We start from the raw sequence: 22,388 nt of genomic DNA, 5'->3' as shown, positions 1-22,388 counted from the left end.
GGGTTCCCGCTATCATTCTCATCAACTTCCTCCTTCTCATTATTGATCACATCATCTTCCTCCTCCCCTCCATCATCATCCTCATCATTATCATCTTCCTCCTCCACACCATCATCAATATCCTCTTCCTCATCTTTCTCCTCCCCTCCATCATCATCCTCAATATTATCATCTTCCTCCTCCACACCATCATCAATATCCTCTTCCTCCTCATCATCTTCCTCCTCCCCTCCATCATCAATCTCATCATTATCCTCTTCCTCCTCATGATCTTCCTCCTTCCCTCCATCATCATCCTCATTATTATCATCTTCCTCCTGAACGCATCATCAATACCCTCTTCCTCATCTTTCTCCTCCCTGCCATCCATCTCTTCACCATTTTCTTCCCTTCCTGGTGGTCTGGCTTGGGGGGCTCTCCAGTTGGGGGAGGTTGTGGTCGGGTGCTGAGTGATAGTTGACGCTGTAAGGTGATGGGGTCACCATTCTCCTGGTTCTCTCTAGATCAGGTTTAATGGAGCAGATTCCAGTATTCTGATCTACTAATGGGAGAGGCCCCCTGGAGTGCCCCCCGCTGACTACTACATGTCATATACTGCTAAAACTACACATCAGAGGAAGCCACCGGAAATCCCTCATGTATCCAATCACAGAGGGCTGTAACCACTAGTGAACTGACCCTCTGTTGGGAAACTACAACTCCCAGCATGTCCTGACAGGTGTTTGTTAGCAGCTACTGTAATGATATGGGGATGAGTGGTAGGGGGCCCAGCTCATAGACCATCCACCATCTCTATAAAGGCCTGGTGCTCATTGAGCCCTAAGCGTCTGGGGGGGGTTCAGTGACATCACAGAATCTTAGGGCCCTATTCCACAAGACGATTATCGTTCAGATTATCATTAAATCGTTCGAATCTAAACGATAATCGTTCGTTTGAATAGCAGTTAACGATTAAAGACTGAACAAGAAATTGTTGATAGTTTAATAAGACCTGGACCTATTTTTATCGTTGCTCCTTTGCAAATCGTTTGCATTGAATAAGACGTTGTTCGGCCATTCGCAGTAGTGCCGAACGCAATAGCGACGACAAGACGACCGCAAGAACGATCATAAGTAACGATTATCGTTCCATGTAAATGGGTGAACGACTTCTGGTCTTCTCGCAATAGCGGTCGTTTGGATCGTTTATCGTTAACGATTATGCAAACGATAATCGTCCCGTGGAATAGGGCCCTTAGTGCGCCTCTTAGTCAATTCGTCCAGAAAAAAGAGGACAAGACCTAATTTAAGATTGGCGTACAAGTATGCCGGTCTTGATAAATTCCCCCCCAAACTGTATATACACATATATACTCACCTCTGTTACATCCCATCATAGTGAGCACAGGACAGAGATCCCCCCCCCCCCCCCCCCCCCACACACACACACACACGCACACGGGCACGCGCACTTGTCCCCTTAGACAAAGAAAGGGCTGCCCCAATACTAAGTGATACCCAGCATGGAAGAGGTTAATCTCCAGAAACAATTTCCCCCTCCAAGTGAGATACTGACTGCTGAGCTGCTGTATCTAATCTTATTATGTGTGGTACAATCTGCTGAGCCACTGTATCTAATCTAATCATGTGTGATACTGTCTGCACAGTCTGTGTATCTGAACCCCTTATTTGTGATACCGCCTGTGATGTTAGAGCAGTAATGCTGTGGAGTAATTGGGTGCTAATGGACTTTCCATCCGTCCCCTCCGGGCGGCTGCTGTCAAGTAACGCGATAGCTTCTCAGCGGATTTGTTTACAGGCGCTGTGTATCTAATCCTATCAATACAGCTCGAGAGGTCCTGAGCCCAATAACCGGGGATCATCCTCTTCCTTCACACCCCGCCACCTCATCATCCCACCGCAATCAGTCAGAACCACCCTCACCACCTCTTGTGTGATACTGAGCTGTGTATCTAAGCCTATCATGTGTGATACCATACTGCTGAGTCATGTATCTAATCTTATCATGTGTCAGAAGTGGTCTAGTATTATACAGTCTCTCTCTCTCTCTCTCTCTCTCTCTCTCTCTCTCTCTATATATATATATATCAACATTATAGCTATATATACATTAACCAGACCATTGTTTTTAGAGCAGTGTGGTGGTCAGTAACCTAGGCAATGAACTGTCAACAATGGGAGGGAAAGAACAGCATATTAGGAGGAGGGGGCAAGTTTGGTAACTGAAGGTATTAACGAAAATGTTTCCCTTGCTGAGTCCTACAGGTAATAACTATAATAAATGGGAAAGTTACTATCAGAAAGTTATATTTGTACATAGTGTAACTATAATAATATAAAAGATACAAAACATCCAGAGAGAAGTCAGAAGAGGGGATACAGGGGGCGCAGAAGATGAGGGGATACAGGGGGCGCAGAGGATGAAGAGATACAGGGGGCGCAGAGGATGAGGAGATACAGGGGGCGCAGAGGAGGAGGGGATACAGGGGGCGCAGAGGATGAGGGGATACAGGCTGCGCAGAGGATGAGGAGATAAAGGGGGCGCAGAAGATGAGGAAATACAGGGGGCGCAGAGGATGAGGAGATAAAGGGGGCGCAGAGGATGAGGAGATACAGAGGGCGCAGAGGAGGAGGGGATACAGGGGGCGCAGAGGATGAGGGGATACAGGGGGTGCAGAGGATGAAGAGATACAGGGGGTGCAGAAGATGGAGGAGATACAGGGGGCGCAGAAGATGAGGAGATACAGGGGGTGCAGAAGATGAGGAGATACAGGGGGTGCAGAAGATGAGGAGATACAGGGGGTGCAGAGGATGAGGGGATACAGGCTGCACAGAGGATGAGGAGATAAAGGGGGCGCAGAAGATGAGGAGATACAGGGGGTGAAGAGGATGAGGAGATACAGGGGGCTCAGAGGATGAGGGGATACAGGGGCACAGAGGATGAGGGGATACAGGGGGCACAGAGGATGAGGGGATACAGGGGGTGCAGAAGATGAGGAGATACAGGGGGTGCAGAGGATGAGGGGATACAGGGGACGCAGAGGATGAGGAGATACAGGGGGCGCAGAAGATGAGGAAATACAGGGGGTGCAGAAGATGAGGAGATACAGGGGGTGCAGAAGATGAGGATATACAGGGGGTGCAGAAGATGAGGGAATACAGGGGGTGGAGGAGATGAGGAGATACAGGGGGTGGAGGAGATGAGGAGATACAGGGGGTGCAGAGGATGAGGAGATACAGGGGTGGAGGAGATGAGGACATACAGGGGGTGGAGGAGATGAGGACATACAGGGGGTGGAGGAGATGAGGACATACAGGGGGTGCAGAGGATGGAGGAGATACAGGGGGTGCAGAGGATGGGGGAGATACAGGGGGTGCAGAGGATGGGGGAGATACAGGGGGTGCAGAGGATGAGGAGATACAGGGGGTGCAGAGGATGAGGAGATACAGGGGGTGCAGAGGATGGAGGAGATACAGGGGGTGCAGAGGATGGGGGAGATACAGGGGGTGCAGAGGATGGGGGAGATACAGGGGGTGCAGAGGATGAGGAGATACAGGGGGTGCAGAGGATGAGGAGATACAGGGGGTGCAGAGGATGAGGAGATACAGGGGGTGCAGAGGATGAGGAGATACAGGGGGTGCAGAGGATGAGGAGATACAGGGGGTGCAGAGGATGAGGAGATACAGGGGGTGCAGAGGATGAGGAGATACAGGGGTGGAGGAGATGAGGACATACAGGGGTGGAGGAGATGAGGACATACAGGGGTGGAGGAGATGAGGACATACAGGGGTGGAGGAGATGAGGGAATACAGGGGTGGAGGAGATGAGGAGATACAGGGGTGGAGGAGATGAGGAGATACAGGGGTGGAGGAGATGAGGGAATACAGGGGTGGAGGAGATGAGGAGATACAGGGGTGGAGGAGATGAGGAGATACAGGGGTGGAGGAGATGAGGAGATACAGGGGTGGAGGAGATGAGGGAATACAGGGGTGGAGGAGATGAGGAGATACAGGGGTGGAGGAGATGAGGAGATACAGGGGTGGAGGAGATGAGGAGATACAGGGGTGGAGGAGATGAGGGAATACAGGGGTGGAGGAGATGAGGAGATACAGGGGTGGAGGAGATGAGGGAATACAGGGGTGGAGGAGATGAGGGAATACAGGGGTAGAGGAGATGAGGACATACAGGGGGAGGAGGAGATGAGGACATACAGGGGTGGAGGAGATGAGGACATACAGGGGTGCAGAAGATGAGGAGATACAGGGGGTGCAGAGGATGAGGAGATACAGGGGGTGCAGAGGATGAGGAGATACAGGGGGTGCAGAGGATGAGGAGATACAGGGGTGGAGGAGATGAGGACATACAGGGGGTGGAGGAGATGAGGAGATACAGGGGTGGAGGAGATGAGGAGATACAGGGGGTGGAGGAGATGAGGACATACAGGGGTGGAGGAGATGAGGGAATACAGGGGGTGCAGAGGATGAGGAGATACAGGGGTGGAGGAGATGAGGAGATACAGGGGTGGAGGAGATACAGGGGGTGGAGGAGATGAGGAGATACAGGGGTGGAGGAGATACAGGGGTGGAGGAGATGAGGAGATACAGGGGGTGGAGGAGATGAGGAGATACAGGGGGTGGAGGAGATGAGGAGATACAGGGGGTGGAGGAGATGAGGAGATACAGGTGGTGGAGGAGATGTTGGGGATGCTGCGGCTAATAATACATTTGTTATACTGTCTGCTGAGCTGTGTATCTAATCCTAGCATGTGTGATACTTTCCACTGAGCCATATATATGATGTATGATACATTCCAGATGCTTCCTCAGGTTTCCCCTGTGCAGCTGGTTGCCTGGGTGACATGAGGGTCTCCACAGAGTAAAGCCCCAATCTGGATGCCTCCTGTGCAGACCCCTGGCTTGCTGGGTAGGTGACAGGAGGGTCCCGGCAGGGAATCCCCCACACTGGATGCTTCCTGGCTCCCCCTGTGTAGACCCCTGGCTGGGTGACATGAGGGTCTCCCCGGGTCAGGATGCCTTCTCAGGCTCCCTTTGTGCAGACCCCCGGCTGGGTGACATGAGGGTCTCCTCCGGTCTGGATGCCTCCTCAGGCTCCCTTTGTGTAGACCCCCGGCTGGGTGACATGAGGGTCTCCCCAGGTCTGGATGCCTCCTCAGGCTCCCTTTGTACAGACCCCCGGCTGGGTGACATGAGGGTCTCCCCAGGTCTGGATGCCTCCTCAGGCTCCCTTTGTACAGACCCCCGGCTGGGTGACATGAGGGTCTCCCCAGGTCTGGATGCCTCCTCAGGCTCCCTTTGTACAGACCCCCGGCTGGGTGACATGAGGGTCTCCTCCAGTCTGGATGCCTCCTCAGCCTTGTCTTGGCTGGGTCTCGCACAGAATGGCTCGGGATCCAGTTACACAACTATGTGGACTATGGGAGTCGGCCCCACGGCCGGTAAAGGGCACAATGGCTGCTCCTCCTCATTCACCTGGTACGATTATTTTTAGGGGAAAAATCATCTCTAAATATAACCGGGGGGCCGGGGCAGGATGGACGGGATTATGGGGGGACGTCCCCTCTGAGATCACTAAGCCCCTCACTATAAAGTGTCAGAACTCCCGACAGCTCCCTGTCCCTCCTGTTCTGATACCCAGGTAGGTGGTGAGGAGGGATGCTGAGATACAGGAAGCTGGGATACACTCTGAGATACAGGAAGCTGGGATACACTCTGAGATACACTGTATCTCTACTATTCTGTGATGCACTCTTGGATACACTGTGTCTCTACTATTCTGTGATACACTGTATCTCTACTATTCTGTGATACACTCTGGGATACATTGTATTTTTACTATTCTGTGATACACTCTTGGATACACTGTATCTCTACTATTCTGTGATACACACTGGGATACACTGTATCTCTACTATTCTTTAATACCCTGGGATACACTGTATCTCTACTATTCTGTGATACACTCTGGGATACACTGTATCTCTACTATTCTGTGATGCACTCTTGGATACACTGTATCTCTACTATTCTGTGATACACTGTATCTCTACTATTCTGTGATACACTCTGGGATACAATGTATCTCTACTATTCTGTGATACACACTGGGATACACTGTATCTCTACTATTCTTTTATACCCTGGGATACACTGTATCTCTACTATTCTGTGATGCACTCTTGGATACACTGTATCTCTACTATTCTGTGATACACTCTGGGATACAATGTATCTCTACTATTCTGTGATACACTCTGGGATACAATGTATCTCTATTATTCTGTGATACACTCTGGGATACACTGTATCTCTACTATTCTTTTATACCCTGGGATACACTGTATCTCTACTATTCCGTGATGCACTCTGGGATACACTGTATCTCTACTATTCTGTGATACACTGTATCTCTACTATTCTGTGATACACTCTGGGATACAATGTATCTCTATTATTCTGTGATACACTCTGGGATACAATGTATCTCTACTATTCTGTGATACACTCTGGGATACAATGTATCTCTACTATTCTGTGATACACTCTGGGATACAATGTATCTCTACTATTCTGTGATACACTCTGGGATACAATGTATCTCTACTATTCTGTGATACACTGTATCGCTTCATGATTCTCTTTGTTTTCCAGGTCTGTCCAGTCTTCTGAGTCCCACTCAGGTAAGGATGCATCAGTATATAGACCTGTGATGGAGTATACAGCTATTTCCTTGAGGCAGTGTACATGAGTATATAGACCTGTGATGGAGTATACAGCTATTTCCTTGAGGCAGTGTACATGAGTATATGGACCTGTGATGGAGTATACAGCTATTTCTATGTGGTGATGAGTATATAGATCTGTGAGGGAGTATACAGCTATTTCTATGTGGCGATGAGTATATATAGAGCTGTGACGGAGTATACAGCTATCTCATGAGGAGATGTACATGAGTATATAGGCGTTGTACAGTACATGTGTGCTGGGTTTGGGCAGGCGGATGGTGGTGAATACTGACAGCTGACACATTCCAGGATGGGAGACACTGCGTATTATTTGGCCCCAGGGCCGGAGGGTGGATGAAGCTCGAATCTCATTCTTGTCATTATCTTTTTCTGACTCTTTCCTTTCTGGCTTGGAGACAGTGGTGGCCGCATCTCTGTCCTGTGTGCGGATAGATGTCTGTGCTATATATCTGCTCAGCATCCTTCCTTCACAATGAATGGCGGCGGCGCTATAGGCCAGTGCTTGGTGGTTTTCTGTGCCTTCCAGTCCACTGGGCCAGGTCTTGGATGTGACACTGAACCTCCAGGGACTACTGTTTGCCATAACTAGATCCCAGGGACATGGCTGCCAAAGAAATTGCCCACCATTGGTTGAATTACAAGAAATTGCAAGAAATATTTATAATAGATTTGGCACGATAAGAGTCTATAGCGCCACCACGGTCATTGGGCAGATTCTAGTATTGTAGTTCGGTCGACTTGGTAATTCCTGGACAGGAGGGGCGCTGTTTCTGGGGTGAAGCAGGTCCTGTTTTCTATCCCTGAAAAGCCGCTTTATTTTCTGAAATCCTCTGTGCTGCTGTGACACATTGATAAGCTAAATGTTTTATTATAACGTATAACCATGTAACCATCTCCTCTCCTTGTATTCCTCCCATCAGCACTTGCTTCACCTGTCAGCAGCCTCTTGTAGACCGCAGCCATGAGTTCGGATGCGGAGATGGCGGTCTTTGGAACTGCCGCTCAGTTTCTCAGGAAAACTGAGAAGGAGCGGATTGAGGCCCAGAACAAACCGTTTGATGCAAAGACTTCCATGTTTGTTGTGGATGCCAAGGAATCCTATGTGAAGGGCACGCTGGTCAGCAAGGATGGGGGCAAAGCCACGGTCAAAACGGAAGGTGGACAGGTACCCAGCCCATAGACAAGGGTGATAGCTGCAATAACACTCAGGGGTACAGGACAGTGACACACTTGGGGTACAGGATAATGACACTTGGGGTACAGGATAATGACACGCTGACACTTGGGGTACAGGGTAATGACACTTGGGGTACATGGTAATGACACACTGACACTTGGGGTACAGGATAATGAAACGCTGACACTTGGGGTAAAGGATATTAACAAGCTGACAATGGGGTACAGGATAGTGACACGCTGACACTTGGGGTACAGGATAGTGACATGCTGACAATGGGGTACAGGATAGTGACACACTGACACTTGGGGTAAAGGATAGTGACACTTGGGGTACAGGATAATGGCACACTGACACTTGGGGTACAGGATAGTTACATGCTGACACTTGGGGTAAAGGATAATGACACGTTTACACTTGGGGTACAGGATAGTTACACGCTGACAATGGGGTACACGATAATGACACGCTGACACTTGGGGTACAGGATAGTTACACGCTGACACTTGAGGTACAGGTTAATAACATGCTGTGACTTGGGGTAAAGCATAGTGACACTTGGGGTACAGGATAATGACACGCTGACACTTGGGGTACAGGATAATGACACGCTGACACTTGGGGTACAGGATAATGACACGCTGACACTTGGGGTACAGGACAGAGATGAGCTTAAATTGTTCTTTTATATTATCCTCAGACTGTAACAGTGAAGGATGACCAAATCTTCCCCATGAACCCCCCAAAATATGATAAAATTGAAGACATGGCGATGATGACTCACCTGAATGAGCCAGCCGTGTTGTATAACCTCAAAGAGCGTTATGCGGCCTGGATGATCTACGTAAGTGTGCTGCACTACATCGGGGGCCGTGAGATCTCTGGGCAGGAGCAGTCTGTGTCTGGGCACATAGCGGTGCCTTGATGCTGCTTACATACAGTAGCTGTTGGTGATACATGGTGGTTCCATTATTTCCACATTTCATGGTGGGCGTTGATACTGGGTGATTCCCTTATGCCCCTTCCATGGTGGATATTTATACATGACAGTTCCTTGATACCCCTTACATGGCTGGTGGTGATACATGAGGGTTCCTTGATGCCCATTACATGGATGGTGGTGATACATGAGGGTTCCTTGATGCCCATTACATAGCTGGTGGTGATACATGAGGGTTCCTTGATACCTTTTACATGGTTGGTGGTGATACATGAGGGTTCCTTGATGCCCATTACATGGCTGGTGGTGATACATGAGGGTTCCTTGATGCCCCTTACATGGCTGGTGGTGATACATGAGGGTTCCTTGATGCCCATTACATGGCTGGTGGTGATACATGAGGGTTCCTTGATGCCCATTACATGGCTGGTGGTGATACATGAGGGTTCCTTGATACCCTTTACATGGTTGGTGGTTATACATGCGGGTTCCTTGATGCCCATTACATAGCTGGTGGTGATACATGAGGGTTCCTTGATACCCTTTACATGGTTGGTGGTGATACATGAGGGTTCCTTGATGCCCATTACATGGATGGTGGTGATACATGAGGGTTCCTTGATGCCCATTACATGGATGGTGGTGATACATGAGGGTTCCTTGATGCCCATTACATGGCTGGTGGTGATACATGAGGGTTCCTTGATGCCCCTTACATGGCTGGTGGTGATACATGAGGGTTCCTTGATGCCCATTACATGGCTGGTGGTGATACATGAGGGTTCCTTGATACCCTTTACATGGTTGGTGGTTATACATGCGGGTTCCTTGATGCCCATTACATAGCTGGTGGTGATACATGAGGGTTCCTTGATACCCTTTACATGGTTGGTGGTGATACATGAGGGTTCCTTGATGCCCCTTACATGGCTGGTGGTTATACATGGCACATGGGGGTTCCTTGATGCCTGTTACATGGCGGACAGTGATACCTATCCCACTACTTGACCCTTGTTCTTCCTCTTTGGCCGCAGACATATTCAGGTCTGTTCTGCGTCACCGTGAACCCCTACAAGTGGCTGCCCGTGTACAACCCCGAGGTGGTGAATGCCTACCGAGGCAAGAAGCGTCAGGAGGCCCCCCCACACATCTTCTCCATCTCTGATAACGCCTATCAGTTCATGTTGACTGGTGAGGAGTCAGATGAATAGTGGGTAGTGGGGCGATCAGGAGCAGTCTGGGCTCAATGACTGAAGAGCTGTCTCTTCTTTCTCCACAGATCGTGAGAACCAGTCTATCCTGATCACGTACGTATGACTCCTAAGCTTCTTATTGCTTTTTAATAGGAAGAGCCCTAACACTGCCCTCTACAGTTGAGTGACCCTCTGGCTTAGCATATCATCCTTAATCATGTTTTTAGGCCCTTTAAGGGTTGGACCCCCAGTAGGTGGCAGTGTGGAGCGAGTTCTTTTTCCTCTGGAGTTGAGCTACTTTGCATACACTTTTTCCATGAAGCATCCCATGACATGGAAAACTCCATATCCCAGTCACATGACCCTGTCCAAGTCCAACATGGAATAAAGATCATTTTATTGTTTTGACCCCCAGTGGAGAATCCGGTGCTGGGAAGACTGTGAACACCAAACGTGTCATCCAGTACTTTGCAACAATTGCAGCAGTGGGTGACAAAAAGAAAGAGGAAGCTTCCAAGAACAAGGTCAGTCTACCTGTATATTTATATATATATTATCTATCTATCTCCTATCTATCTATCTATCTATCTATCTATCTATCTACAAAACGAAAGTTCCAAGCACTCCAGCATAAGTGAAAAAGTAGTGGTTTATTTGCAAGGTGCAAAAAATACAAAGATGCAACGTTTCGATTCCCTCTCAGAATCGTTCTCAAGCAATTCTGAGAGGGAATCGAAACGTTGCATCTTTGTATTTTTTGCACCTTGCAATAAACCACTACTTTTTCACTTATGCTGGAGTGCTTGGAACTTTCGTTTTGTACCTGGGGATCCCTCCAGCCAAGGGACTTACATTCTGCAGCACCCGCTACATCCACTAAGAAGTGCGACTCCTACTTCTCATCTATCTATCTATCTATCTATCTATCTATCTATCTCCTATCTGTCTGTTTATCTATCTATCTATCTATCTATCTATCTATCTATCTATCTATCTATCTATCTGTCAGCACTAATATCAGGTCTTTGCTTCTACTTTAACAGGGGACTCTAGAGGATCAGATTATCCAGGCTAACCCTTTGCTAGAAGCTTTTGGTAATGCCAAGACCGTCAGGAATGACAACTCCTCCCGTTTTGTGAGTTTCAATCTCTCCAAATGTTCCAGAATAATTAGAAAAAAAAGTAATACAATATGACAGCAGTATATACAGTATAAAGAGACATGTCTAGCAGCCACTGATCTCTCACCAAGAGGAACACTACCCAGAAGTAGCCTCTGAGAGACTAAGGGAGGCATTTATTAAGTCCGGCGTTTTTTACGCCGGACTTAAAAATGCCCCCGCAGCTCCGGCGGTACGGGGATTTATGTAGAGGCGGACTGCCTGTACATAAATCCTGTGCGCGCCGGTGCGCACCGCCGAAAACCTACGCCAGCTGAGGACTGGAGTAGGTTTTCGGCGTACATTTGGGCGGAACGGATGATAAATCGCGCGGACTCTGAGTCCGCGCCCTCCGTTCCGCCCACTTCCCGCCTACTTTCCGCCCCCTTTCCGCCCCCTGGCGTACTCGGCGGAAAGTGCCGATTTGCGATTATTTTATTCGCAAATCGGCCATTTGCGTATAAAATAATACGCAAATCGGCACTTTCCGCCAAAAATCATCCGTCCGCCGGATGATAAATGTGGCCCTTAGTATAGGGTGGCAGGGGAAGCACTATGATGTCCTCTTGTGTGATCAGACCTCATCTGTATCATTATATATCTGCCTGAGGGGCAGCGGTCTGACATTTCTATCAGAGCATGTCAATGAGCATATTATTATTAGTAGTAGTATGTTTTTGTGTTGTTATTATACTGTTATTATTTTCTGTTATTTATTTTATTATTTTTGCTCTTTTCCTCCATCCGGCTCTCTGCTCTGATGACTATTGTTTTCCTCTTCTGGATTTTAGGGTAAATTCATCAGAATCCATTTTGGCACCACTGGAAAACTGTCTTCTGCTGATATTGAAACTTGTAAGTGGGAAATGGGAATTTTTGTGCTCATTGTGGGCCAAGAAATAGACAAATCTGTTTTTTGATTAAAGGTGGCCGTACACCCTCAAAAACTGATGGCGGTCAGTGTGTTCGACCCGGCTGAGCGTTCCTGTGTTGTCTATGAGAAAGGGGGGACAAGAGCGCTTTCACTGCGGCTTGTCTCTTTCTGAACAAAAGACATCTATTGGTGGTGGTTCATGGCCATGTCTTAGAAGGATGGAGCCAGTGTTAGAGGGATAGGCCATGTCTTAGAAGGATGGGGCCAGTTTTAGAGGGATAGGCCATGTCTTAGAAGGATGGGGCCAGTGTTAGAAGGATAGGCCATGTCTTAGAAGGATGGGGCCAGTTTTAGAGGGATAGGCCATGTCTTAGAAGGATGGGGCCAGTGTTAGAGGAATAGGCCATGTCTTAGAAGGATGGGGCCAGTGTTAGAGGGATAGGCCATGTCTTAGAAGGATGGGGCCAGTGTTAGAGGGATAGGCCATGTCTTAGAAGGATGGGGCCAGTGTTAGAGGGATAGGCCATGTTTTAGAGGGATGAGGCCAGTGTTAGAGGGATAGGCCATGTCTTAGAGGGATGGGGAATGTCTTAGAAGGATGGGGCCTGTGTTAGAGGGATGGGGCTTGTCTTAGAGGGATGGGATCTGTCTTAGAGGGATGGGGCATTTGTTAGAGGGATGAGATATGTCTTAGCAGGATGGGACGTGTTAGAGGAATGGGGTATATCTAATCTATATCTAGGGGTTAAGCATGACTTTGAAGTATGGGGTGTGTCTTAGAGGGATGTGACATGTCTTAGAGGGATGGGATATGTCTAAGAGGGATGGGGCAAGTCTTAGGGCCTTATAACACAGGACGATTATCCTTCAAAAAATTGTTAGATCGATTTGAACAATAATCGTTTAGTGTAATAGCAGACAACGCTGAAATGACCAACGAGAAATCATTAGTAGTTTGATAGAGTTTGGACCGATTTTTATCATTGATAGTTCGCATGGAGTAAAACGTCGTTCAGTCGTTCGCAGTAGCGACGAACGCAATAGAGACGGCAAGACAACCGCAAGAATGATCATAAGTAACGATCATTGTTCCGTGTAATTGGGTAAGAGATTTCAGGTCGTTCGCCATAGCGGTCGTGTGAGATCGTTAATCGCTGATTGTTGAAAAATTGATTTGTGTAATAGTACCCTTAGAGGGATCTTAGAGGTGTCTCAGAGGGATGGAGGTGGTGTGTCTTAGATAAAAGGAGGCATATCTTACAAAATCTTGGTGCAAAGTGTAGGTCTGAAGTAAGTAACCAAGAGGTCACGTATGTAAATGTGTCTACCTGTAATAAATTGGTTTCGGAAGGTTTTTGCCTAAACATTCTAAAAACTGCAAGTGGTGCGGACAGATGAGGATTTTTATTCAGAATTGTTTTACAATTTTTTTGTTGTGTTTTTCTCATTATGCTGTTTCAATGTTTTCAGATCTGCTGGAGAAATCCAGGGTGACTTTCCAGCTGAAAGCCGAGAGGAGCTACCACATCTTCTACCAGATCATGTCCAACAAGAAGCCTGAGCTGATCGGTGAGGGGAAATACATACACACAGCTTGTCTAGTTATATGAGGGAGCAGGAAGGTCATCTTATAAGGCAACAGTGACCTCATATGAAGCCTCCATACATGGCCTCTGGTGGCCTTTTAGTTTTTTCTAGTTTTTTATTTTATTTTTTATTCATTATTTTTCACAGCTATCTTTATATATCTTTATACCTACATATATATATTTTTCCCACCCCCAGACATGCTTTTGATCACAACAAACCCCTACGACTTCCCATTTGTCAGCCAAGGTGAAATTACTGTGGCTAGCATTGATGATACTGAAGAGTTGATGGCCACTGATGTAAGTGTGAAAACCATGGGTGCTATCATTTCTCCGTTTTATAGTGTTACAGTGTTTAATATCTGTTATTTGTACCTGTAATATCTGTTAAAAGAGTGGCCAATATGGCTGTCAGCTGCTTATATGTCAGCCAGGCATTTTCCTCTGCAGTGACCTCTGCAGGAGAAATGTGGTATTGCAGGGTGGCCATTCAAATGAGTGACTGACTATGTAATACAAGGACAGTTCGAGGCCTCCAGAAGGAATATAAAAAAACCTTCTGATGTAACAGACATATCCAGGACAAAGGGGTAAGTGACGGTGATTTCTTAATCCGCAGAGTGCTATCGATATTCTGGGATTCACAGCTGATGAAAAGGTCTCCATTTACAAGCTGACAGGTGCGGTAATGCACTACGGTAACATGAAGTTCAAGCAGAAGCAAAGAGAGGAGCAGGCCGAGCCTGACGGCACAGAAGGTGAGGGGGGAGAGGGTCATGGGGGGGGGGGGGTGAATCAGAGAAACTCAATGAGCCCATATAGACTCACAAAATAATCTACACATTCTATGGGAATAACATTCTATAGCCTTATAATTAAAAAAATTGTTAACCCAATTTACCTTATAGTATAAGAATGGATTGCTGTCGTCAACGTTTTATCTATCACTTGTTTTATATTATTATTACATTACATTATATTATTTTTTACATTATTTTCCTCCCAGTTGCCGACAAGTGTGCCTACTTGATGAACCTGAACTCTGCAGATCTTCTGAAAGCCCTTTGCTATCCCAGAGTTAAAGTCGGAAATGAATATGTCACCAAAGGCCAGACTGTGCAGCAGGTGAGTGCCCCTCTGGCCAATGGTTGTGGTGGGTAGTCACAGGTATACAAATACACCATGACAGCAGGATGGTGTCCTGTTATGTACATGTTCATGCAGGGGCGTAGCTAATGTCCCTTGGGCCCTGGTGCAAGAGTTCAACTTGCCCCCCCCCCCCCGTTCCTCGACCAAGCGATGCGATACATAGATAATAGCTAGAGGCAGATATTACCAATAATACCAGTATATAGGAAATATTATACCATTTCTGTGTATTCCCCCTTAAAGATGCCCCCTGTGTTGTCCCCCTCTGCCCCCATTTTAGATGGCCCCCTGTGATGTCACCCTTATAGATGCCCTCCTTACAAGGCCTCCCCTTATAGATGGCCCCCTTATGTTGCCCCCCCCTATAGATGCCTTCCTGTGTTGTTCCCCTTATGTTGCCCCCCCTTGTAGATGGACCACTTATGTTGCCCCCCTCCCTTTTAGCCCCCTGTGTTGCCCCCCTTACAGATGGCTCCTCTATGTTGTCCTCCTTATGTTGCCCCCCCCCTTATAGCTGGCCCCTCTGTGTTGCCCCCTTATACATGCCCCCCTTATGTTGTCCCCCATATTGATGCCCCCCCTTATAGATGGCCCCTCTCTGTTGCCCCCCTTATACTGCCCCCCATGTAGATGCCCTCACTGTGTTGTTCCCCTATACATGCCCCCCTTTTGTTGCCACCCCCCTTGTAGATTGCCTGTGTTGTCCTTATATTTGTCACCTGAAAAGCAGATAAAAACAAAGAAAAAAAAACTCACCTAACACCTCGCTCCCCCGTCGCAGCTCCCTTCTCTTCTATTCTTCTGAGGTGTCGGACGGCCCCCGGCGATGCTCAGCTTCCCAGTGGTGTCCCCGGCATTCCCGGGCAGCATATGCACAAGAGAGCTCAGTGTGCGCTGCCGGGGCTCTTACTTCCGGGTCAGGGAGCGACGCGCTCCCTGACCCGGAAGTAACAACTCCGGTGCACACAGCTCCCTGGTGCCTATGCTGCCTGGGAATGCCGGGGACACCACTGGGAAGCTGAGCATCGCCGGGGGCCCATTTGACACTGACTCTTATGACCGCAAGCGAAAGAATGCTTGCGGTCACAAGGGTGATCAGTGCGACGGGAACCCGCGGCGGAGGACGGCCGGGAGCAGGGGATAGATTGTTGGGCGCGGGCCCCCCTCGACGCCGGGCCAGGTCGCAGCGGCGACCCCTGCGACCACGGTGGCTACGCCACTGTGTTCATGACCAGGGCTGGACTAGCCTGGCAGAGGATCAGAGGCTGGGATCAGGCAAGGCGAGGCAATAAGATGAGGGGAAAAGGTTGCTACTAGATTCTTAGGTCGCTCCAGCCTCCTCTATTCCCTCCAGATTTCTCTGTTCCCCCAGACCCCCCTGTACCCATCAAGACTCCTCTGTCCCCCTCTAGACCCATGTGTTCCACTCTAGACTCTTCTGTTCCCCCATATCCCACTATTCTTTTCTAGACTCCCCGACCCACCCTAGATTTCTCTGTTTTCTCCAAACTCCTCTGTCCCCCTTCAGACTCCTTGGTCCTATGGAGACTTCTTTGTTCTCTCCTGTGATAGTGGTCCTGTGATGGTCCAGTCTTTGACCCTTTTGATATACAGTTGATTAAATTGAGATTTTCTTGGGTTTACAAGGATTCAAAGTAAAGTTGACTGCTCATAATTTTACTTGCATTGCCGATAATCCATTATACGTAATTGTGTGTGCTGTATGACCTACTGAAAGGAGCCTCTAAGGTTGACTTGTCGCATGTTGATTTTGGTCTTTGCTTTATTATCCAGGTATACAACAATGTTGGTGCCTTGGGAAAGGCCGTCTATGAGAAGATGTTCTTATGGATGGTAACACGCATCAATGAACAGCTGGACACCAAGCAGCCAAGACAGTTCTTCATTGGTGTACTGGATATCGCTGGCTTTGAGATCTTTGATGTAAGTACTTGGGCATCTGACCTCACAAACAAAAGCATGCCAAATAGTATCGGTAGCACATCCAAGACCAAATATAAACTAAATGAATGCATATATGGTATAACAAAATATATTTTATTGGTACACAACAACAAGTGGGACATATAGATTAAAAACACTTAAAAATGTACAACCAATCAGACAAAGTACCATGTATGATAAACAGGCACAAGGACAAGCTGATAATTACAAGTAAACAGGATCCCCGCTGATGTTTGGTCATGTAAAGTGCAATAGACACAAGTACAAGAAAGAGATGCAAGGTAAGTATAAAAGGGCCGTAGCCCATAGAGAGTATATCACCAGACCAGAGGATCTATTATCAGCGTCCACAGAACCCCACGCGTTCCGTCCCCGCTTGGGACTTTCTCAAGGGTTGAGAAAGTCCCTTGAGAAAGTCCCAAGCGGGGACGGAACGCGTGGGGTTCTGTGGACGCTGATAATAGATCCTCTGGTCTGGTGATATACTCTCTATGGGCTACGGCCCTTTTATACTTACCTTGCATCTCTTTCTTGTACTTGTGTCTATTGCACTTTACATGACCAAACATCAGCGGGGATCCTGTTTACTTGTAATTATCAGCTTGTCCTTGTGCCTGTTTATCATACATGGTACTTTGTCTGATTGGTTGTACATTTTTAAGTGTTTTTAATCTATATGTCCCACTTGTTGTTGTGTACCAATAAAATATATTTTGTTATACCATATATGCATTCATTTAGTTTATATTTGGTCTTGGATGTGCTACCGATACTATTTGGCATGCTTTTGTTTGTGAGGTCTGATTCTAGGTATTTCATGCCAATTCGGTTTGAGCACCCTAACTAATTTACAGCATACTTATTCATTTTTTACGTCACATTGTGTGGGGTAGTGCCTTGTCCGCCACTTTAGTTACATGTTAGTACTTGGGCATCTAGCAACACTTGTGTTCTGCTTGCACCTTATTCTATGTGACATGACCATACCTTGGATGAGATTGACCACTGATCTTCTTACTGACTATACATATCTACAGTTCAACAGCTTGGAACAACTCTGCATCAACTTCACCAACGAGAAGCTGCAACAGTTCTTCAACCACCACATGTTTGTGCTGGAACAAGAGGAGTACAAGAAGGAAGGAATTGAGTGGGAGTTCATCGACTTCGGCATGGACTTGGCTGCTTGTATTGAGCTCATTGAGAAGGTATTTTTTTGTCTTATGTTCTTATATACATTTGGTCATCTTAAGAACAAAACACTTTTTTTTCCAAAGTAATAATAAAGTACTGCTTAAACCCATACTCCATATTTTTTTTTTTTATAGCCAATGGGCATCTTCTCCATCCTTGAAGAGGAGTGCATGTTCCCCAAGGCAACAGACACATCCTTCAAGAACAAGCTGTATGATCAACATCTGGGCAAGTCCAACAACTTCCAGAAGCCAAAACCAGCCAAAGGCAAAGCCGAGGCTCACTTCTCTCTGGTCCACTATGCTGGCACTGTGGACTACAACATCAGTGGCTGGCTAGACAAGAACAAGGATCCACTGAATGAGACTGTCATTGGGCTCTACCAGAAGTCTTCTATGAAAACCTTGTCCTACCTCTTCTCCAGCTATGCAGCAAATGAAGCAGGTGAATTGAACATTGGAAGACACTGACTAAAAACATATTCTTTATTAGTAAATGGCAAAGTCGTTTTTAAACCAAAATACTTTTTACATGGACCTACAGGCTGCAGCAGGCAAGCACCAATTTCTGTGATCGCCACACTTTTGGTGTGATTTACAAGGCAAGATCACTCATGCAACCTAGCCACACGATTGTTAATGCAATCCATTCATTGCATTATTGTTGGCTGCACATTGCCATGCGATGTAATGTACAGCCAACAATGATGCATTGAATAGGCAAGACAGAAGATCTAATCAGCCAGTGAAGTAATGTTTTCTCATTTGTTGGCTGATTGATGGCGATGGTATTTCAAGAAACATTCATTTACCCAATGATTGGACCGTGCAAAATAGCCTTTAGTGCAGATAAAGCTAAGGCTTGGTCTATGGACTTTAAATGTATGTAAGGTCAATAGTAGACATAGCTGAAATAATTCTTTTTTTACCCCCAGAGGGCGGTAGTAAGAAAGGTGGCAAAAAGAAGGGTTCCTCTTTCCAGACAGTATCTGCTCTTTTCAGGGTATGTGGCCATATTACACGATACAAAATTTACTATAGGTTTTCATATCTTCTCCTTGGCTCAGTCTTTGATAACAATTTCATACATTTACACAGGAAATATAAAATGTGGTGATATTAGTTCATGCCACATAATAACTGGTTTTACTGACTTCTCATTTTATAGGAGAACTTGAACAAACTGATGACCAATCTTAGGACAACTCACCCTCACTTTGTACGATGCATCATCCCCAATGAGACAAAAACTCCAGGTAAAATCCACAAAGACTTGGTATGAAATCTTTAAAAAGTTGTATCACACTCATCTCCTAATGGCCAAGACATTCTTCCCTAAAAGGTGCAATGGAACACGAGCTGGTGTTGCATCAGCTGCGTTGTAATGGTGTACTGGAGGGAATCAGGATTTGCAGAAAGGGCTTCCCAAGCAGAATCCTGTACGGTGACTTCAAGCAGAGGTATATGTCACTAATAATGCATGTATATTACCCCGACACTGAATTATTATATTACATTGGTCTAGTTCCCACTCAGCCGCTAAGCTGATGCGTTATTTTGTTGTATAAGTGTCACCTAGGAGTTCCTTCCAAATTCTACTTTCCACCCAATCACTTTCCTTTAACTTTGATGACCATCGTATGAAATAATTTTTTCAAACATTTTCAACCCAACCATATATTTTGATAGATACAAGATCTTAAATGCCAGTGCTATCCCGGAAGGTCAGTTCATTGACAGCAAGAAAGCTTCAGAGAAACTTCTTGGGTCTATTGACATTGACCACACACAATACAGATTTGGCCACACAAAGGTGAATATTTGTATCTTCATATATTGTTAACACATGTTACTCATTCATCTATGTATTATAATGTTATATGGACCATATCTTAAGGTATTCTTCAAAGCTGGTCTGCTGGGGACACTGGAGGAGATGCGAGATGACAGATTGGCCCAAATCATCACCCGTACTCAAGCTATGTGCAGGGCATATCTCATGAGAGTAGAATTCAAGAAGATGATGGAAAGGAGGTATTAAGTTAATCAGTTCTATGGGCTTTGTGAAATTTAGTATGTTTATTATTATTATTATTATTATTATTATTATATATCTTAATTCCTGTGTCTTTACTTGTAGGGAAGCAATCTTCTCTATTCAGTATAACATCCGTGCATTTATGAATGTCAAAACATGGCCATGGATGAAGCTTTACTTCAAAATTAAGCCTCTTTTGAAGAGTGCTGAGTCTGAGAAAGAGATGGCTAACATGAAAGAAGAATTTGAGAAGACAAAGGAGGCTCTGGCCAAGTCAGAAGCCAAGAGAAAGGAGCTGGAAGAGAAGATGGTGAAAATTGTCCAAGAGAAGAATGACCTGAATCTCCAAGTCCAATCTGTGAGTCTAAACAGATGTCAGATACCTCAAACGACACTTTTATTTTCATATAATTTTATTTTCACATCAAGCCTCAAGTGTAGCATCTGTTGTTATCATTGGGTAGAGCCGGGGCCATTGGTAATGAACAGGTAAATATTTGTAGAGAGATTATGTTCTGAGTGTACACAGGTTGGCTCTGTAGGTGACCTAGACCTCTAGAATAAACCCTTTTGTGAACCAATTGTTTGTATGCCCAAGATACACAGGTGCCACAAGAATGGAGAACTCAGGGGTGGGGGGTCGTAAGCATAAACTTACTGTGATGGGAGGAGGTGACAGCCGGGGTGGAAAACAGGGCAAGATGGACTTTGCTTTAATTTTAGCATCCCCTGTGTGCTGTAATAGCTGTCAACTCTTTAATAACCACCAGGAAACAGAGAACTTGGCAGATGCAGAGGAGAGGTGTGATCAGCTGATCAAGAGCAAGATCCAACTGGAGGCCAAGATCAAGGAACTGAATGAGAGGCTGGAGGATGAGGAAGAGTCCAACGCCGAACTCACGGCCAAGAAAAGGAAACTGGAAGATGAGTGCTCCGAGCTGAAGAAAGACATTGACGACCTTGAGTTGACACTGGCCAAAGTTGAGAAAGAAAAACATGCCACAGAAAACAAGGCAAGCAATCCACTGTCAAAATTGTTTGTTCTAGGTTTTATTCTTCACAAGACTCAGCTTTGATGGACATCATAGTTGACATAATGTTTGACATAATTACCAATATGAATCAATGATGGAATTATCTTCTTTTCTTTCTTCTCAAAAAGGTTAAAAACCTTACAGAAGAGATGGCTGTATTGGATGAGAACATTGCCAAACTGACCAAAGAAAAGAAAGCTCTGCAAGAAGCCCACCAACAAACTCTTGATGATCTTCAGGCAGAAGAAGACAAAGTAAACACTCTGACCAAAGCAAAGACCAAGCTTGAGCAGCAAGTGGATGATGTAAGTAGTTTGAGTCTTACAATTATATACTGTACTATAGCTAAGAATATAAAGTTGCTTTGGTAAGACTAACTTGCCTTTTTTTCTAGCTTGAGGGATCCCTGGAACAAGAGAAGAAACTGCGCATAGACCTGGAAAGATCCAAGAGAAAACTGGAGGGTGACCTTAAATTAGCCCAAGAAACCATAATGGATCTAGAAAATGATAGGCAGCAGCTGGATGAAAGACTTAAAAAGTGAGTGTCCACCTATAACATGATCTCTGAAAAGACCATGGTCATCATAGCCCTGTATAGCCTTATATTGATGGGGGTCATGAGAGGATCTACTAGTCATAAGATAAATCTAACCCGTATACAATTTCATTCTAGGAAAGATTTTGAAATGAGCCAATTTGCAAGCAAAATTGAGGATGAACAGGCACTTGGTGCTCAGTTACAGAAGAAGATTAAAGAATTGCAGGTACAGTTGGTTATAATACACTATGCCATTGTCTAATAAAATCACTGGGGCAAGACTTTTTATTGGAATTGTTTGTTTTTCTTCAATTCCAAGGCTCGTATTGAGGAACTGGAGGAAGAAATTGAGGCAGAACGTGCAGCTCGGGCCAAGGCTGAGAAGCAACGTTCTGACCTCTCAAGAGAGCTTGAGGAGATCAGCGAGCGTCTGGAAGAAGCTGGTGGAGCAACCTCAGTCCAGATTGAGATGAACAAGAAGCGTGAGGCTGAATTCCAGAAGATGCGACGCGACCTGGAAGAAGCCACCTTACAACATGAAGCCACTGCCGCCGCTCTTCGCAAGAAGCATGCTGATAGTACAGCTGAGCTTGGGGAACAAATTGATAATCTGCAGCGGGTCAAACAGAAACTGGAAAAGGAGAAGAGTGAATTCAAGATGGAGATCGATGACCTTGCCAGCAACTTGGAATCTGTCTCCAAAGCAAAGGTAGCACAATAGTTAAATCCAAATTACTGTCAGAATAATCAAGGAATATTTTTAAAATATTTC

At 46.1% G+C, this 22,388-nt stretch overlaps 1 protein-coding gene across 1 annotated transcript in view; it reads left to right on the top strand.

The window, feature by feature from the left end:
- Nucleotides 1–5,596: 5,596 nt before the first annotated feature.
- Nucleotides 5,597–22,388, top strand: part of LOC138771893 (uncharacterized) — a 54,939-nt gene continuing 38,147 nt past the window's right edge. Inside the window, exons 1-27 of the mRNA XM_069951895.1 lie at nucleotides 5,597–5,656; nucleotides 6,670–6,698; nucleotides 7,685–7,929; nucleotides 8,642–8,785; nucleotides 9,916–10,072; nucleotides 10,161–10,188; nucleotides 10,490–10,598; nucleotides 11,118–11,210; nucleotides 12,026–12,089; nucleotides 13,579–13,677; nucleotides 13,894–13,997; nucleotides 14,317–14,455; nucleotides 14,704–14,822; nucleotides 16,641–16,790; nucleotides 17,849–18,019; nucleotides 18,140–18,449; nucleotides 18,940–19,007; nucleotides 19,173–19,260; nucleotides 19,347–19,464; nucleotides 19,694–19,817; nucleotides 19,902–20,038; nucleotides 20,145–20,400; nucleotides 20,813–21,055; nucleotides 21,205–21,381; nucleotides 21,471–21,616; nucleotides 21,752–21,842; nucleotides 21,936–22,325. Of these exons, the coding sequence (XP_069807996.1) occupies nucleotides 7,726–7,929; nucleotides 8,642–8,785; nucleotides 9,916–10,072; nucleotides 10,161–10,188; nucleotides 10,490–10,598; nucleotides 11,118–11,210; nucleotides 12,026–12,089; nucleotides 13,579–13,677; nucleotides 13,894–13,997; nucleotides 14,317–14,455; nucleotides 14,704–14,822; nucleotides 16,641–16,790; nucleotides 17,849–18,019; nucleotides 18,140–18,449; nucleotides 18,940–19,007; nucleotides 19,173–19,260; nucleotides 19,347–19,464; nucleotides 19,694–19,817; nucleotides 19,902–20,038; nucleotides 20,145–20,400; nucleotides 20,813–21,055; nucleotides 21,205–21,381; nucleotides 21,471–21,616; nucleotides 21,752–21,842; nucleotides 21,936–22,325 (3,729 nt within the window). The 5' untranslated portion in view covers nucleotides 5,597–5,656; nucleotides 6,670–6,698; nucleotides 7,685–7,725. The remainder of the gene's footprint in view (nucleotides 5,657–6,669; nucleotides 6,699–7,684; nucleotides 7,930–8,641; nucleotides 8,786–9,915; nucleotides 10,073–10,160; nucleotides 10,189–10,489; nucleotides 10,599–11,117; nucleotides 11,211–12,025; nucleotides 12,090–13,578; nucleotides 13,678–13,893; nucleotides 13,998–14,316; nucleotides 14,456–14,703; nucleotides 14,823–16,640; nucleotides 16,791–17,848; nucleotides 18,020–18,139; nucleotides 18,450–18,939; nucleotides 19,008–19,172; nucleotides 19,261–19,346; nucleotides 19,465–19,693; nucleotides 19,818–19,901; nucleotides 20,039–20,144; nucleotides 20,401–20,812; nucleotides 21,056–21,204; nucleotides 21,382–21,470; nucleotides 21,617–21,751; nucleotides 21,843–21,935; nucleotides 22,326–22,388) is intronic.

The sequence above is a fragment of the Dendropsophus ebraccatus genome, chromosome 14 (genome assembly GCF_027789765.1).
Source record: "Dendropsophus ebraccatus isolate aDenEbr1 chromosome 14, aDenEbr1.pat, whole genome shotgun sequence".
NCBI classification, from domain to species: Eukaryota; Metazoa; Chordata; class Amphibia; order Anura; family Hylidae; genus Dendropsophus; species Dendropsophus ebraccatus.
This window is presented reverse-complemented; position numbering and strand designations above follow the sequence as displayed.